This window comes from Mirounga leonina, unplaced genomic scaffold, assembly GCF_011800145.1.
Source record: "Mirounga leonina isolate KUSES-001 unplaced genomic scaffold, KU_Mleo_1.0 Mir_101664, whole genome shotgun sequence".
Classification (NCBI taxonomy): domain Eukaryota; kingdom Metazoa; phylum Chordata; class Mammalia; order Carnivora; family Phocidae; genus Mirounga; species Mirounga leonina.
Genome location: NW_023270175.1, coordinates 1,643,755 through 1,660,330, shown reverse-complemented (window position 1 = coordinate 1,660,330; position 16,576 = coordinate 1,643,755). Strand labels below are relative to the sequence as shown.

Here is a 16,576-nt window from a genome sequence, read left to right as displayed (position 1 = left end):
TCCCCGCTTTCCTCTATAAAACCACATTCTTCTCCTTTGTTCTCCAGACTTGCCTATGGTTTTGCTGTAGCTTGCATGTCCTGAATTGTGATTCTCTGCTATTCCTGAATAAACCCATTTTTGCTGTTAAAGTAACTGACAGTTTTATTTTATTTTTATTTTTTTATTTTTTAAAAGATTTTATTTATTTATTTGATAGAGAGAGAGAGAAAGAGCACAAGTAGGCAGAGCAGCAGGCAGAGGGAGAGGGAGAAGCAGGCTCCCTGAGGAGCAGGAAGCCCGATGCTGGGCTCGATCCCAGGACCCTGGGACCCGGGGATCATGACCTGAGCCAAAGGCAGATGCTTAACCGACTGAGCCACCCAGGCGCCCCAACAGTTTTATTTTTAAAGTTAACATTACCATACTAGAACAGCATAGATAATAGAACTTTTCCATCATCACAAAGAGTTCTATACAACAACATTGCTCTAGAGCATGAAAAACATGTCATTTTCTTACTATCAGAGGTAGAGTTACAGCCTGAAGAGCTATAGGAATTAGTGTTGCCTTATCTGAGGTTTTCATTTATATATAATTTCATTTTCAGCAATATTGAGCACTATGGTTGCAGTGGTTAAATGCTAGGGTGTTAGGCCCAGATTTCAATTTTAGCTCCAACTTTTACTAAATCGTGTGGCCTTAGGCATGTTAGATTGCTTCGATTCTCTGAACCTGCATTCTCATTTTTAAATAGGTGGGGACTGGAGGGATAATAGTACCTACCTCGTAGGATTGTTATGAAGGATTAAATGAGATATAAGACCAGTATCTGACACATGTGATTGATAAATGTTAGTTATTCTTAGCCTTATAAAGTCCAGAAGATGAATCTGGCTTGTTCTAGGACCTAAAATCTAGGTGACCACGTAGAAAAGGCAACAGGAAACATTCGATCATATGAACAACAAGGGAGTCAGTCCATAATAGGGGCCTCCTTTGATTCTTGATAAACAGTCACCACCTTGTTCCTCCATAACCTGGGGCCAGAGACAAAAGAAACCTTCTCCCTTATAGACCTGTTTGTCTTTCAGCCTTCAAAAAGTCAAGGGTTACCTTACCTTTAGCCTCAAGGGACTCAGAATTGAAAGTTAACTGCCATATGGTAGCAGAAGAAAAAATAAAATAAATTAGAAAATTAATTAAATAAAAATAAATAAAAGTACAAGACACCATCTATAAAAGAAGATAACCCAAACAAGTCACTCAGTAGGAGAGGTACTTAGAGTTGTTTTTCCAGCTGTTCTTAGCAATCAAATCCAATTCCTTGATGTATTATTAAGGTAAAATGTTACTATATTCAATCCTGTGTGAATACCACATAACCAGCCTGCTGTGTCTCTATAATTAACAAGATATTTATTGAACACCTACTACATACAGGACACTCACTCTAGACCCACCATCAGTAAACTGCATCTGGCAGGCCAGATTAAGACCACTCATGTTTTTCATCTGGGAAACAAAGTAGGAATGATTTTTACATTTTTAAACTGTTGGACAAACTGCCCTCAGCCACTCTTATCAAACACTGAATGGCTCTGGAAATGAGCTTTCGCTGCAGACTTGATAATGTTTCTTAATTAATTCAATCTAAAATAACAAGGCAAAACAGCACTTCTTTGTGAAACTTACATTGTAGAAAAGTCATTTCAACAACTGCCACTGTTTGAACCAAAAGTAACGTCAACATGCTTTACATACTTCCCATAACAAGTCAAAACAACAAAATCACCATGATACACCACCTCACACCCACTAGAATGGCTATAATCAAAAAGACAGACATTAACAAGTGTTGGTAAAGAGATGGAGAAATTGAAACCCTCATACATTGCTGGTGGGACTGTATAACAGTGCAGCTGTTGTAGAAAACAGTTTGGCAGTTCTTCACAAGGTTAAACAGAGCTGCCCTGTGGCCTAGCAATTCTACTCCTAGATATGTACCAAAAGAAGTGAATACACATGTCTGCACAGAAACTTGCCCACAAATGTTTATAGGAGCATTATTCATAACAACCAAAAGGTGGAAACCACCCAAATTCCCATCAACTGATGAACAGATAAATAAAATATTGTATAGCCATACAATGGAATATTATTCCATTGGAATTCCAATGGAAAGTACTGCTACATAGTAAAATTTGGATAAAGGTCAAAAACATGCTACGTGAAAGAAGGTAGACACAAAAGACCACATCCTGTGTCTGTTTGTATGAAAACCCAGAAAATGAAAATCCATAGAAACAGAAAATAGATTATTGGTTGCCTAAGGTTGGGAGTAGCAATGAGGAGTGACTGAAAATGGGCACAAGGTTTCTTTCTGGGGTGATGGAAATCTTTTAAATAAGACTGTGTTGATGGTAACACAACTCTAAAATACATTAATAATAAGCTGTACACTTTAAAAAATGTAAAACACCAAAAGCATGGTTCACAAAAGAAAAAATGATAAATTGGAACTCATCAAAATTCAAAACCTTTGCACTTCAAAAGACACCATTAAGAAAATGAAAAGGCAAGCAATAGGCTAGTAGAAATATCCACATATCAAGTATCTGGCAAGGACTTGTATCTAGAAGGTATAAACAATTCTTACAATTCAACGATAAAAATACAATAAAGATAATAACTCAATTCAAAAATGGGGAAAATATGTGAACAGACACTTCACCCAAGAAGATACACAACTGGCTAATAAGCACACAAGACGATGCTCATCATCATTAGTCATTAAGGAAATACAAATTATAACCACAATGAGTTATTTCATACCCATTTAGAATGGCTATGATAAAAAGACAGACAATAACAAATGTTGGCAAGGATTTAGAGAAACAGAAACCCTCCTACATTGCTGGCGGAAAAGCAAATAGTGCTGCCATCATGGAAAACAGTTTTGCAGTTTCTCGAAAAGTTAAACATAAATTTGCCATATGTCCCAGTAATCCCACCCTTAGGTATCTACCAATAAGAAATGAAAACATAGGTCCACGGGCAGACTTGTACACAAATGTTCTTAGCAGCTAACATTAGTAGTAATAGCCAAAAATTGGAAACAACCTATCAACTACTGAGTAGACAGAAAAAGTGTGTTATATCCATAAAATAGAATACTGTTTGGAAATAAAAATTAATGAGGTACGGGTACATGCTACAATATGGATGAACCTTAAAAATACCATGCTAAGTGAAAGAAGCCAGGCACAAAAGACCACATATTGTAGGATTTTATTTAGATGAAATGTCAAGAATATGCAACTTTATAGAGACAGAAGGTAGATTAGTCATTACCTGGGGCTGGGAGTGGGAACAAGGATTAACTATAAATGAGCATGAAGGATCTTATTGGGGGAGTGAAAATGTTCTAAGACTGATTATGGTGATGGTTGCACCACTCAGTAAAGTTACTAAAAATCATTTAATTATACATTTGAACTGAGTGAATTTTATGGTACATAAAATACATTTCAATAAAGCTGTTAAAAATAAGAAAAGAACAGTAGGGGAAACTGGGTGAAGGGTACACAGGAATTTTGTACTACCTTTGCGATTTTTCTATAAAGCTAAAGCTATTCGGAAATTTTAAAAATCAAATAAAAATTAACAAGAATATGCTTGTGGGTTGATATCAATATTTGGCAGTACCTATCATTGTGAAAAGACATTTACAAAGATGAAATAAGAAAATCTCATTACAGATCAGCATTAACAGATGAACACTTGACATGATTTTTAAGATGGGGAACTCTGTGAGCCCCAATTAAATAAAATGTTATCCCCCCCAAAAGAATTCCATTATTTCTACTAGTAGTCCTATATAACAACAACAACAACAAAAAAGTACTCAACTATTGTTTTATTTTGGATTTCATCAATAAACATTTGTTGAAATTTGTTTTCTCTCTTGTTATATAAGTGCCTATAAATTATCCGCAATTCTGCCTTTTGGCCTGCAACGCCTAAACTATTTACTATCTGGCGCTTCACAGAAAGTTTGCCAAGCCCTGCTCTACACCATAACAGGATAAATATAAACATAATCAGTCTCTTTCTTGAGTGTATTCTTATCATTACCTAGTTTTGGCATAAAGCCCTCTTGGATATGCCCTATAAAGGATAAGCCTTGCATCTCTTTGGGATTTCCATAAATAGAAACACTATTAGCTTAATATTTCTAGCAAAGCCTCAGTGTCATCATTATTATCATGACATTAAAGGGCCAACACCATACCACAGTATCAAGATGACTCTCATCAAGTTGTGATGTCACCAGGCCATGGACTCACCGAGGTCAATTAGATATCAAGTGGCTCCTATGGCCTCACACCCTGCCTTTGGCATCACCCTGGCACATCACCTTACTACGGAGTCATATGCTATCACTGCTGTGGCAGAATTCTGCCCTGATGCCACTCCGCGAGATGTCAGAATAATTAACCCCTACTTGTTTCCACTCCTTTGGCGGCGGCAGGGAGGGGGAGGGTAGCCGCCGCCACCCGCACGAGCCCAGGAGGTAGCCCTCAGCTCCTACTGTTGTCCCTTCCGCCTGCCACTGCAGGTCAGGGCCCCCGTGGGACAGGACCCTCAGGCTCCCATAACTCTCTTGCCAGGACCCCGCACCCGTTTCTCGCGGCCGACTCAATGGCCCAACAGCGACCACCCACCCAGGTTCCACACGAAGCCGCTCCCCGTACCTGACTCCATTCTCCAGCTGTCATCCTGGGCCAATTCCACCGGCCACTTGACTACGGCGGCCGCAAGGGACCCTGGGACCTGTAGTTCCGCGCTGCTAGGGGCAGAGTCGGAGAGAGCGGTAAAGGCGCCTCCCCGCCCAGAACCGCGCTCAAACTGCAACTCCCAGAGGCTCCCCTGGGTGGGAAAGAAGCAAAGGAATGAGGAAGACCAGTGATTGGTGGAACTCAGCCGGCTCTTTTGATTGGCAGTCATAGCTGGCGACGTGAGGCGGCAGTGGGTCGCGCTTCCCGGAGATCCTGGGAAAGAGACATGGAGGGGTGTGTGTCTAACCTAATGGTCTGCAACCTGGCCTACAGCGGGAAGCTGGAGGAGTTGAAGGAGAGGATCCTGGCCGATAAATCCCTGGCTACTAGGACTGACCAGGTAAAGCAGCGCTGGGGCCTCTCCGCAGGCGGCGGCGTCGACGAGGCCCAGGGTGGCTGCCTGGCCCAAGGGAGGCCGGTTCCGTAAGGGCCAGATCCCCGCCCCCGCCGCCCCATCCTTAGCCGGGGTCACCTCAGGACTCGGAATCGGGCGGCGGGAGCTAGCCCCGCAAACCTCAAATATTTGGGGGAGGAGGGGCGGTACTTAGCTCGCTGAATTTTGGATATTTCTAGAACGTTTACCGCGTTTCTCAGAAATGCCCAATCTTTGAGCTACCCGTGGAGGAAAGCTTTTTTTTTTTTTTTTTAATGGGTTTCTTTACTTTTTACTCGTCGTTTTATTCCATGAAACACGTGTAACCGAACGCCAATTCTGTGCCAGGCAGTTTGCTAGGAGCTGGGGATACAGTCGAGTGGAAGAAGCAGACGTTAATAAAGTAACCCCAAATCACACGTCCGGTAACAAATTGTGGTGACTACTCTGGAGAGAAGTTTACGTGGTGCTTTCAGAACACAGAATGGCAGGACCTGATTTAATCTCCCTTAAAAGAGCGAATGTTGTGATAATTGAAAAGGTTTTGCAGAGGAGGGAAGGTTGGTTAGATCTTGAAGGATGAGTGGGATTTTCCTGGGGCAGTGAACGGGCATTCCTAGGCAGAGGCAGAACAAAAGTGAATGGACTTTGGGAAGTGTTTCTGCTCAAAGGACCCTCATGCTTTCACCCCGAGTTTCTAGAAAGATTCACGGTGACCTCAGCAAGCCAACAAATATTTATAGATTGCGTTCTTTATGACAGGTACCATGCTAAGCACTAAGCAATACAGTGTCAGGGATTTACAAATCTCCATTTTGTGTCTTTGGGAAGAGTAAAGTCAGGAGACTGACTCCTGGGACTTTTCTTTATTGCTCAACCTGAAAATGGCTTTACCTTTACCTAATTTACCTTCATGATGGTCTGATAATATTTAATACTCGAAATTTAAGTTAATAATGTCAAATTAAGATTTAATAATCTATTCTTCATTGAGTCAGTGGAATAAAAAAGAGGGAAGCTATTCCAGGTCAAGCGACTTTAAGAACCGACAGTCATATGCAAATTACGGGCCTTGTATGGAGCCTGATTGAAAGAAGCTAACTATTAAAAAACATTTGGGGGACAACTGGGGAAATCTGAATACCAACTTTTAGATGTTATCAAGGAGTTAGTGTTAATTTTGGTAGGTGTGATAATGGCCTCATAGCTCTGTTGGACAGCATCCTTATTCTTTAGATACTGAAATATTTAAGGATGAAAAATCATGATATTTAGGATTTGTTTTTAAAAACCTCATCGAGGAAATGAAGTGAGGCAAATATGGCAAAATATTAAATCTAGGTGATAGACATATGGGTTTCTATTATAGTCTATTTTTATGTGTTTGAATTCTTTTGTAATAAAGTTTAAAATACCACTTTCTTTTCCATAGAGCTAAGAAATACAGCTGTCACTGCAAAAAAAGAAATTCCCTTTGAGAAACACAACTAACTCCTGGCTTATTAGCTTTTTAAAGTAATGTTGCTCTCTAATTTTGTGTGTGGTATGCTTTTTAAATGAATCTATAGATAATCTCAACTAGTTTTATGAACGTTTCTTTCCCATAAGGTTCATTCATTCTTTCCAGAACATCTGGAAATTTCAATGTCAGACGGGTTTATGGCCCAGTTTCACCATTTACTAGCTGTGTGACCTTGGGCAAGTTGTTTAGCCTGAGGAGTCTTAGTTTCCTTATCTGGAAAATGGGGATAATGTCCATTGTGCAGGATCATGGAGATTAAATGAGACAATGACTGCAAAACTCCCAGCAGAGTGCCTGGCATAACAGTACATAAATAACGTCACAGTAAATAGCCAAAGGTCTATTTCTGCCAAAGCAGTGAAATCAGTCTCGTGCTCAACTGCTTTCGAGGCCGGATTCTGCCCAGAATTACATTCATCAATGGGTTCTCCCCCATGTTACTGAAACCTTGGTCTCTCTTACAGTAGTAAGTAATATGGTGTAAGTTTACCTACCTGAGGATCCCGTGCTCTCCATTTCTTGTTCCCAAACTATAGGCTTGCTGGCCCCAGTATTAATCTTTTTTGGCATTCTTGCTTTCCTTCTTCTATTTCTCTTCAAGAACGTTGACCGTCTTGCTTCTCTGTTTCCCATGCAGGACAGCAGAACCGCGTTGCACTGGGCATGCTCAGCCGGACATACAGAAATTGTGGAATTCTTGCTGCAACTTGGAGTGCCAGTGAATGATAAAGATGATGTGAGTCCTAGGCAGAGTTGATAAAGGCCCGGTTATCTTTAGACTCCAGACTGGTGTTTACTGAGGACTGAGTATCAAGCTCACAAACAAAATTGTAACCTTTATGACTAGGCAGTTAGTTACAGCAGGGCCTTGGTGACCTCACACAGGTCTAGTGGGTGCATTATTTTAGAATGTTGGTTCTGCCACTCATACCCCATAATTTAAGGTTAACATGCAGATTAAGGCTACAAGACTACAAATCCTTTTTATTATGTTGGAAGGCTTTTTTTGTGTGAGCACTGCCTGAATACTCAGGGCCTGGGTATCCTTTTGTTGTTGTTACACAGAGATTTATTGTAATGGTATTGGTTATATTAAGATAAAACTTGGTGAAGAATAAGGATGGAAATGTTTTGTAGGCAAAGATGCCTTTTCAAGGATGCTCACTGAAGGAATATTTATAATAGCAAAGAAATAAAAACAATTCAGTGTAGGATTGGTTGAATACAGTAGGCGTAGCCATATTAATAAAATAATATGCAACCAATAAAGTCAAGAATCCAAAGGACAGAAAATTCTCACAACAAGGCAAGAAGTGGACATTGTGGGAAATGCAACTCACAGAACTTTATATCCTATAATCCCAATTGGAAAACACATTAGAATTACTCCTATATCATTATTTCTGTGTTATGGGATTATGGGTGGTTTGGCGTCCCTCTTGTATACATCTACTTTCCAAATTTTCTGCAGTGTTAAATGAGGGGAAAGAAGGTTATTTATTTTTTTTTAAATCATTCACATACAGCTCTTTGTAAACCCTACGTACATGTCAGCATTAATCCCTGTGCCTTCCCCCCTCTTTTTTGTACCCCCTACCTCTTTCATAGGCAGGTTGGTCTCCTCTTCATATTGCTGCTTCTGCCGGCCGGGATGAGATCGTAAAAGCCCTTCTGGGTAAAGGTGCTCAAGTGAATGCCATCAACCAAAATGGCTGTACCCCCCTACATTACGCAGCTTCCAAAAACAGGCACGAGGTAGGCTCCCGTTCCTTGGCTCCTCCTCTTGAGTTCCGAACCTGTACACAAACACAACTAGACGTCTGCATTGTTTTCTTCCCCGGGGTTCCAGATCGCTGTCATGTTACTGGAAGGCGGGGCTAATCCAGATGCTAAGGACCATTATGAGGCCACAGCAATGCACCGGGCGGCAGCCAAGGGTAACTTGAAGATGATTCATATCCTTCTGTACTACAAAGCATCCACAAATATCCAAGACACTGAGGGTAACACTCCTCTGTAAGTGACAAGTAGCGGTCATTTGTGCTCTCCTTGACATTAGCCTGCTTGCACTAATTCTCACACGTCGTTTCTTTTTTTTCTGCTTATAATCATAATACATGTGTATGAACACAAAAGTATAAGGATAAAAGTTAAAATTGCCTCTGTACTTTTCATATATTTCCTCCCATTCTTTTGTATGCAAATATGCATATTTAAAAAAGTTTTTTTGCAAAATTGGGATCATACTATGTATGTAATTATATCCTGTTCCTTTAACCTCATAGTATATTGTGAGCATTTTCCAATGTTATTAAATATTTTTTTTTATTAAATGTTTTTAAAACATTTTTGAATGGCTATATACAATTCCATTTTATGGATGTGCCAGGATTTAATCATTCCTCTGTATTGTTTAAGCTTTTTTGAGTTTTCCATGAATACAAATCATGCTACATTGACCAAGTTTATACAAAAATCGTTGGCCATATTGTTGATTATTACCTTAGTATAGTCTCCTAGAAGTAGGACTGCTGAGTCAACGAATACACACATTTTGAGACTATTGCTATATATTGCCACATTGCTTCCAGAGGAGTTGTATCACTGTACCCGCCCGACAGCAGGTTTGAGAATGCCTGTTACCCCCTCACCAACACGGAAAATAGCCTTCTGTTATATCAGACGTGGTATATCAAGTTGTCATTTCCTTTTTTTTATTATCAGCGAAGTGAAACATCTTTTAATGCCTCTAACTAATTAGATTTCTGCTCTAAATTAGAACCTGTTGTGTGTCCCTTTCTCTGCTTTCGGGGAATTTATTTTTTGTGATTTTTTTTTTTAAGTGCACTTGACGTGCTAAAAATATTAGTTTGCTGTGTTAGTCGAAACTATTTTTTCCCAGTTTGTCTTTTCATGTTCATTATTTTTTTATTTTTTTATTTTTTTTTTAAAGATTTTATTTATTTATCTGAGACAGAGAGAATGAGAGGGAGGAGGGTCAGAGGGAGAAGCAGACTCCCTGCCGAGCAGGGAGCCGGACGCGGGACTCGATCCTGGGACTCTAGGATCACGACCTGAGCCGAAGGCAGTCGCTTAACCAACTGAGCCACCCAGGCGCCCCTGTTCATTATTTTTTTTAAAGAACAGAAGTTTTTCAGCTTCTAAGTAGTCAGACCTATTAATCTTCCCTCATGACTGGAAAGTCCTTTCTCACCCTGAAATTAGTTAAATATTTACCTGTATTTTACTGTAGGTTTTTAAAACAAAAAACAAAGACATTGCATTGGTTTTGGTTGAGAGTTCCTGTTCTTCATGTAACTAGATCCATCTGGAATTGATTCATGCCTATGACCTGAGGCCATCCTCTGCCTTGGTATTTTTTTCTGCAGTACGTGGCTATTTTTCTTCCTTAGTGAGTGGTGACTTTTTTGAACCAGAAATTCTGAGTCTCCTTTTTAGTCTAAAGTGAGATTCAGTCTTTTTCAAGTATTGTTTTCTTAACTCTTTGTTTTAAAAATCTTTTCTTTAGTCCCGAGTGACTCTGTTTAGAAAGACTTGCCCATGCTAGCTCTTTTCACCATAACAAGGAAGAAACCTAGGAGTCAGGCAGGACAGGGTCCCGGGAAGAGCCTAGGATTTGGGGATAGCTAGATGCTGTTTACTCAATTCAAACTCAGCCACTTAACCAACTATATTAAATACGTACATTAAGTAACTTGGAGAAGTAACTTAACCTTCCTGAGCCTTAATTTTCGCACCTGTAATATGAGGATAATAATTCCGTCCTCACTAGATTGTTGTGAGGCTTAGATAACATGACAGGTAAAGTGCTTGATACCCTGCCTGATAAACCGTTAGTGCCTGCTGAGGTTTCCCCCTCAGTTACCGCCCAGCCCTGTCAACAAAGGTAAGGACTTCGACCTCTGCCACAATTTCAACTGTGAAGTGGGGATAATTACCACCATGTTAACTTACAAGGTGGATGTAAGGATCAGATGAGATAACAACACCTTTTAAACTGCTTTTCCAAAATTCCAACCACACAAATTGCTGTTAGCAGATTATGAGCTGGGGCTTTTCTAAATTGTAGCCCCGAAGTATTGGGTGCCTTTGGGGCAGACTACTCTGATCTCCATAAAATATGGAAGCTGTTCTTAGGCTGGCATTTAGATCCCTTCTTCGATGGTTGTGTGTCCAGAATCACGATACGTGATCTGGTACCATAAGGCTGTTCCACGGAATTTTAGCTTATGAACAGTCTTTCCCTTGCAAATCGATCTTTCCTTTCCTAACTAAATATTCTAATATTATACCACCTAGTAATATGCAGTTCAGACCACCTATCAGGAAATTCTCATTGTTACATAGAATCGGTAGGGAGTAATCAGTCTTTGTGGTCCTCAATTTCAGACACTTAGCCTGTGACGAGGAGAGAGTGGAAGAAGCGAAACTGCTGGTGTCCCAAGGAGCAAGCATTTACATTGAGAATAAAGAAGAAAAGACACCCCTGCAAGTGGCCAGAGGTGGTTTGGGTTTAATACTCAAGAGAATGGTGGAAGGTTAAGCAGCTTGGATGTATTCTTCCTGTGTATGTTTCTGTGGTTGTCCCAGTGTCCTGGAAACTCATGTCCTTGTGCACAGTCCATCGTCTGTGAACAATGAAGTGTTTTCGTCTTTAAAGTCTTATAAATGTGTCGAATATTGTTCCTGCTGAGGTCTTTGTTCTAAGCTTACAACTAGCTTGCCAGGCATTGAATAACTGTTGAGGTTGTTCTACTCTTGTTGTATATTATGCCATACCGAATTTGGGTTAATTTTGAGTTAGTTGGTTCTGTGGCTTTGGTGCGTCTTTAGCACCCTCTCCTCTGAGGCAGAACAACCCCAATAGCACCACGCTGTTTGTCACGTGTTTCTAAGTAGGTTCTTGAATGTTCACTGTCCAGTTGAAACACATCCTAACTTGTCTCTCAAGCTCACTCAGAGGCCTATACCAAAAATTTCTGTTTTTTCAACAATACGCTTTGATCTTTTTGTTTTGGGAGGAATACATATATATTTTAAAGGACCAAATTTTCAGTTGGAGGCCATGCTATCCAAGTTCAGAATTCCTAAACACTAAAATAATGAAAAATAAGAGCCTGTGTATCCATGTATCTTTTTAATGAGCTCTTTCCCTCCAAAATAAAATGTATTGTTTTTTAAAACAGAAGTTTTAAAGTACCTATAGTAAGTCATCCTGTATTGGGAAGAAATGTCAAACTTGTGATATGTAACAAAAATGTATTTTGATTTGTATTTCAGAAACAAAAAATAAAATGTTGCGAGAATCTCCCGGTTTCTCTTTCAAATCAGACATCCCACGTAAGCCTTAAAATCCTCCATAAAGACATTTCTCAGTTTTGCTAGCTCTAATGTCAATAAAATTAGCGAAGCTTGAGCTGCAGCTAAAATCTTTAAAAATAGTAATCTTCTGAATTGCTAATTAATTGTGAGCAAAGAAAATAAGTGTAACCTTGATCTCAATTTAGGGAAACAACGTAAATGATTGCTATTGTCATAAAATCTAATGAACTCCAAGTGACTCTTCAAATTATTTTTTTAATTCGAATCTCATGCTGCAAATATTGCTTAAAATAAGTGATCCTAGTGAGCCCACAAACTTGCATTAATTGTGGGTCAGAGACTTAACTGCCAGTAGCTGAAATGAGTTCTGTAAACACAAACGGTGTCGTTGATAATGTAAAACCTTTACATAAATATTTTGGGTGCTGATCTTTACAAATGTTAATCAGGGAAGCATCTTCTTATGCAACTAAACGTTTGTTTATTGAATGCCAGGGATAGAATTGATGACAGGGGAAATAATTTCTTTCCAGTGGTTTTTAGCCGTGAACAGAGAGTAAAGTCGTATCTCATCTAATCGGGCCTGTTAGGTCCGAAGGCATTTACTCTTCATAAACACTGACTTTCTTGTTTGAGGTAATCGGCTTCTTGGGTGTGGAAGAAAACTGATCTTAGTTCTTTAATAAGAAACAGATGAAACCAAGCCTCAGTTAATTTGTAGGCTACTGGCATTTTATAAATACCAACTATATATTATAAGGATATTAATGGCCTTGGATACTGATCAGATTGTTATCTGTTCATATAGGAAACCCAGTAGAGATGAAGGTGATTCAAGGTCAGCAGGTTTTACAGTTGCTTCCAAATGAACTCAAGAAAGATGAGAATTTCAGTTGTAAGCTTAACTGAATATAAGCTGAAAGATGCAGGTAAATAGGAACAGTGGAAAAAAAGTGTAAGTATCTCTTGGAGGGAATCCACAATTTGAGGGAGTTTCTGTGATATTCAGGGTAAATCAGCGTTTTACTTCATAATCTTTGACTTAGCAGTTTAACCGAATGACCCCTGTGTTCCGATTTCCCCATTTCTTAACTCAGTCAACTACAGTGAGGTCATGACATGGCTGTGTCTGCTGCTGTTTCCGTATCATGTCACGCTGTCGCGCCCCCAGGTCAGTCTGCGGGCAGGTGTGATACGGTGTGGGGGCTCTTTACTTTGGGTTCTGTGGCTCCAGTGTCACAGTTCTGACTGCCTGAAATTGCAGACATTTGTATGTCCATTTTTCTGGGAAGAGGGTTCTTTCTGTAGCTTTCACCAGATTCTCAGAGGGATCTGTGACTCCCCAAAAGGTTAAGAATCTCTGGTCAAGAGAAAAAAAGAGTATTGAACCAATTAGCGGGGGATGTGGTTTTTACAACAGTATAGTTCTACCACACTATATAGTTCACAAACATTTATAATCCATTCTCCACTGCAGCCTTTAAGAAGGCAAAAAATCATCTCCCATGTTACAGTTGAGAAAATACCCAGAGCCAGAGGAATGGAGCTTTCCCGGATCCTGGTCCATTTTCTGTCTGCCTCTAGTCAAAAACTGGACCAAATGGAAAGTACTGTGGCATTTTGATAATAAACTAGTAGTTGTAACACCTTCACCCTCCCCCCCACCTGCTTTTCTTTACTTTGCTGGTTTGTTTTTGGTTTCCTGGAACCTTCCGTAACATCTCTAAGCCTTTGTTTTGTCTTGTTGAAACCAAAGCTTCAAAGACAAGATTATTGACTATTGATTGGTTTGAAGCTTTCATGAGACCCTCTGACCTGTTTTCCAGCACATAGACATTGTAAAACAATCTTTTATTACTACAACTTTGGGTTTGTTTCACTGATATTAATTTGTTGCTGTTGAAAGAGCATTACACTGGGATCTAGTCGACTCGGTATAATCTCAGGCAGATAGATTATTTTCTCTCACTCAGGGAGTCTCCTCTGGGGATTGGGTGGGGATACATAGGAATGACGCAACTTTTTAAACGTTTACCCCTTCCTGTCTCCCCAACTAAGAAGGTAACTCTCTTATTATCTCCCCCCTCCACCTCATCAGAGTCAGGAGTGGGCCATTGTGTGTGTTATGACCCTCAACGTATGCTGCAGTTGAAAAAGGTTGAGTGCTATTCTCCCAAAGCCCCCTCCTAGCTCTTCTAGCTTTTCTTACTGAAAGCTCATCGAGCCCGAGTTACACAAAGGCCAGGGTAAGAGCTGCAAATAGGAACTTCCCAGTGTGTATTGGGGGTAGAGGTCACCTGGTACTCTGAAGGCCATTGGAGATATCAGTGCACGTGATTTCTTAGCTATTGGTCAAGAATCACTATGTTTTAGTCCCTTTTTCTCACAGAGAAAGAAGGCCTATAATTTGGAGGCCCTCCCCTGTGCAGTACAAATTCCAGCCTTCCTCACCTGCTGTCAGTACACTACTGTCGATAACATGCAAGAAATTGTCATAGTTAGCGAGGCTGTAAACTCCTCGGGGACAAGAGGTGGCTCTAATTCTGCTCATCATTGTGTCACTGGCCACAGTACCTGGTTCATAGCAGCCGTTCAATCCATTAATACCCAACGGATGACGGAATAAACAGATGAATTTGAGGAGAATAAATACCTACAGCCAAAAAGCTGTTCTGTTGACTTTAGCATATCCCAGTTGCTAAGTACAGAAACAAAGAGCTGAGGGAAGTTCCTGGAAATCTTTTTGGGTAGTGAGAAGAGTGAATGGTTAAGAAACCTGGGATTTCATTGGGACCACCCACTTAAATTTTAACTCTCTACGGCAAAATAAATCCGGTAGTACCCTCTCTGAATGAGAATTACGCTGAAATAATTTGAAGTTCAATCAGAATGTGTGGGTAATGATCTCTTCTATTACTTATTTTCTGATCCACCTTTGCTTGGTTCCCTTGCTGGAAAGCTCTTTAACATGAGCCCACTTTTCTGCCCAAGTAAACTTCAGTGAAAATTTTGTTACGCTTTCATATTTTACAGGGTCTCAGGATTTATCACAAACAAATACATGGTGTATTATGGATATGCTAATAGAAGACTGAGGTGACCGAGATGAAACTCGCACTCACCCCGAGTGGCCTTACAAGTAGGTAGCGTAGCTGAAAACCCACATGGTTTGATGTGAGAAGACTCCTTTTCCCAGCAATAGCTCCCCTCGGGATTGTTCCGGTGCTTGAAATCCCACCATTTAGACTCTTTGGATTAAGGAATTCCCTGTGTTCAAGAGTCCCCTTTCAAAAGGTGAAATACTCAAAAGAGAGCTCGCTCATTATCAATCCAAATGGCATCACCGGATGTTAAAACATCATGGTCACTAGACAAGAACAGGTCACACAACAACTGCTTTTTAAAATGGGGCCAAGGTTGGGGGGCTGGAGGGCCCAGTCCGTTGAGTGTCCAACTCTTGATTTCGGCTCAGGTCATGAGCTCAGGGTCCTGACATTGAGCCCCACATCCAGGCTCTGTGCTCAGTGGGGAGTCTGCTTGAAGATTCTTTCCCTCTGCCCCTTCCCCCCCCCCCCCACTCGCGTGCATTCTCTCTCTCAAATAAATAGATAAAATCTGTAAAAAATAAATAAAGTGGTTGCAAGGGTAGAGGTAGGTCCTGAGCAATGAATTATGCCTGAGGGATGCAGAGCTGAGTGGGTCACTGAGCTAGTAGGTGCATGAGAATCCTGGGTGTTTGGAAACTAAGACGCCAGATGGCCAGGAAGGGCACTGAAAGGAGAGATCCGAAGATACCACTTCAGATTAACCTCGCCTATTTCCCAGCCTTGCCCAGCTAAGGTTTCTTCATGGGCAACATGTACTCTATATTTTTAAATCTGGACTTTCCCTTCCATTCCTGTCTGATTTCGGCTTAGCTTCCAGGCTATTGAGATCATTTTGAGTCCTACAACATAGTAATCATTCTCCCCAGGAGGAAGGCATCCACACATTTGTTAAGTGTCCCTTCTGTATTTTTATCTAAGTCACTAGTTCTTAATCTTGGATTCAGGGAGTCTGTAATTTACCTAAAACTGTACATGACACTTTGTGTATATAAGTGTTTTTCTTATGGAGAGGGGGCCAGAGTTTTCAACAGATTTTCAAGGTGATCCTTGACCTCAAAAAAAGTTGAAAACCACTAAATCCAACTATTCATCAGTATTTTGACCAGAACAGTGCTAATCAGGACAGAGTTCTGTAAGATCACCAAGAGTGACTTCCTTCCTGCTCAGCACTGATCCATCAAAAATTTGGGGGTACAGCTATTGAGTATTATATATTAGTCTCTCTTCTTGTGTTCCGCCTCTATTATAAAAGTGGAAGAGAAAAGTGAATTCCAGCTACTTTGGTGTTCTGGTGATTGAGATTTTTACACTGCTGGTGTTTAGTTTTTAATCTTTAAATATTAGATCATTCTCAAAACCTTCATCATTAGATCATTCTCAAAACCTTCATCATTGTGCTTACTGGACCCAT

General features: G+C 40.3%; 2 protein-coding genes across 3 annotated transcripts in view; one reads left to right on the top strand and one right to left on the bottom strand.

Annotated features, from left to right (window-relative positions):
* ATG4A (autophagy related 4A cysteine peptidase) overlaps positions 1-4,821 on the bottom strand; it is a 53,831-nt gene extending 49,010 nt beyond the window's left edge. The window contains exon 1 of the mRNA XM_035006884.1: positions 4,737-4,821. The gene's annotated coding sequence lies outside the window, so the exon portion shown is untranslated. The remainder of the gene's footprint in view (positions 1-4,736) is intronic.
* A 115-nt stretch (positions 4,822-4,936) lies between these two features.
* Positions 4,937-12,292, top strand: PSMD10 (proteasome 26S subunit, non-ATPase 10). Of its 2 annotated transcripts, none has more exons than XM_035006932.1 (5): positions 4,937-5,160; positions 7,353-7,451; positions 8,324-8,470; positions 8,565-8,731; positions 11,126-12,292. In XM_035006932.1, exons 1-5 carry the CDS (start codon positions 5,047-5,049, stop codon positions 11,277-11,279), a joined length of 681 nt encoding a protein of 226 aa, XP_034862823.1. In that variant the 5' UTR covers positions 4,937-5,046; the 3' UTR covers positions 11,280-12,292. The 2 variants fall into 2 exon arrangements, with proteins under 2 accessions (XP_034862823.1, XP_034862833.1); XM_035006942.1 differs by having other exon boundaries at positions 4,943-5,160; positions 8,565-8,652; positions 11,126-12,042.
* Positions 12,293-16,576: the final 4,284 nt, after the last annotated feature.

Bases quoted from the DNA above. Each gene is read 5' to 3' on its own strand.
- PSMD10 (XM_035006932.1), top strand. From the start codon at position 5,047: ATGGAGGGGTGTGTGTCTAACCTAATGGTCTGCAACCTGGCCTACAGC. The intron at 5,161-7,352 runs GTAAAGCAGCGC...TTTCCCATGCAG, and splicing joins TGGCTACTAGGACTGACCAG to GACAGCAGAACCGCGTTGCA. The intron at 8,471-8,564 runs GTAGGCTCCCGT...CCGGGGTTCCAG, and splicing joins CTTCCAAAAACAGGCACGAG to ATCGCTGTCATGTTACTGGA.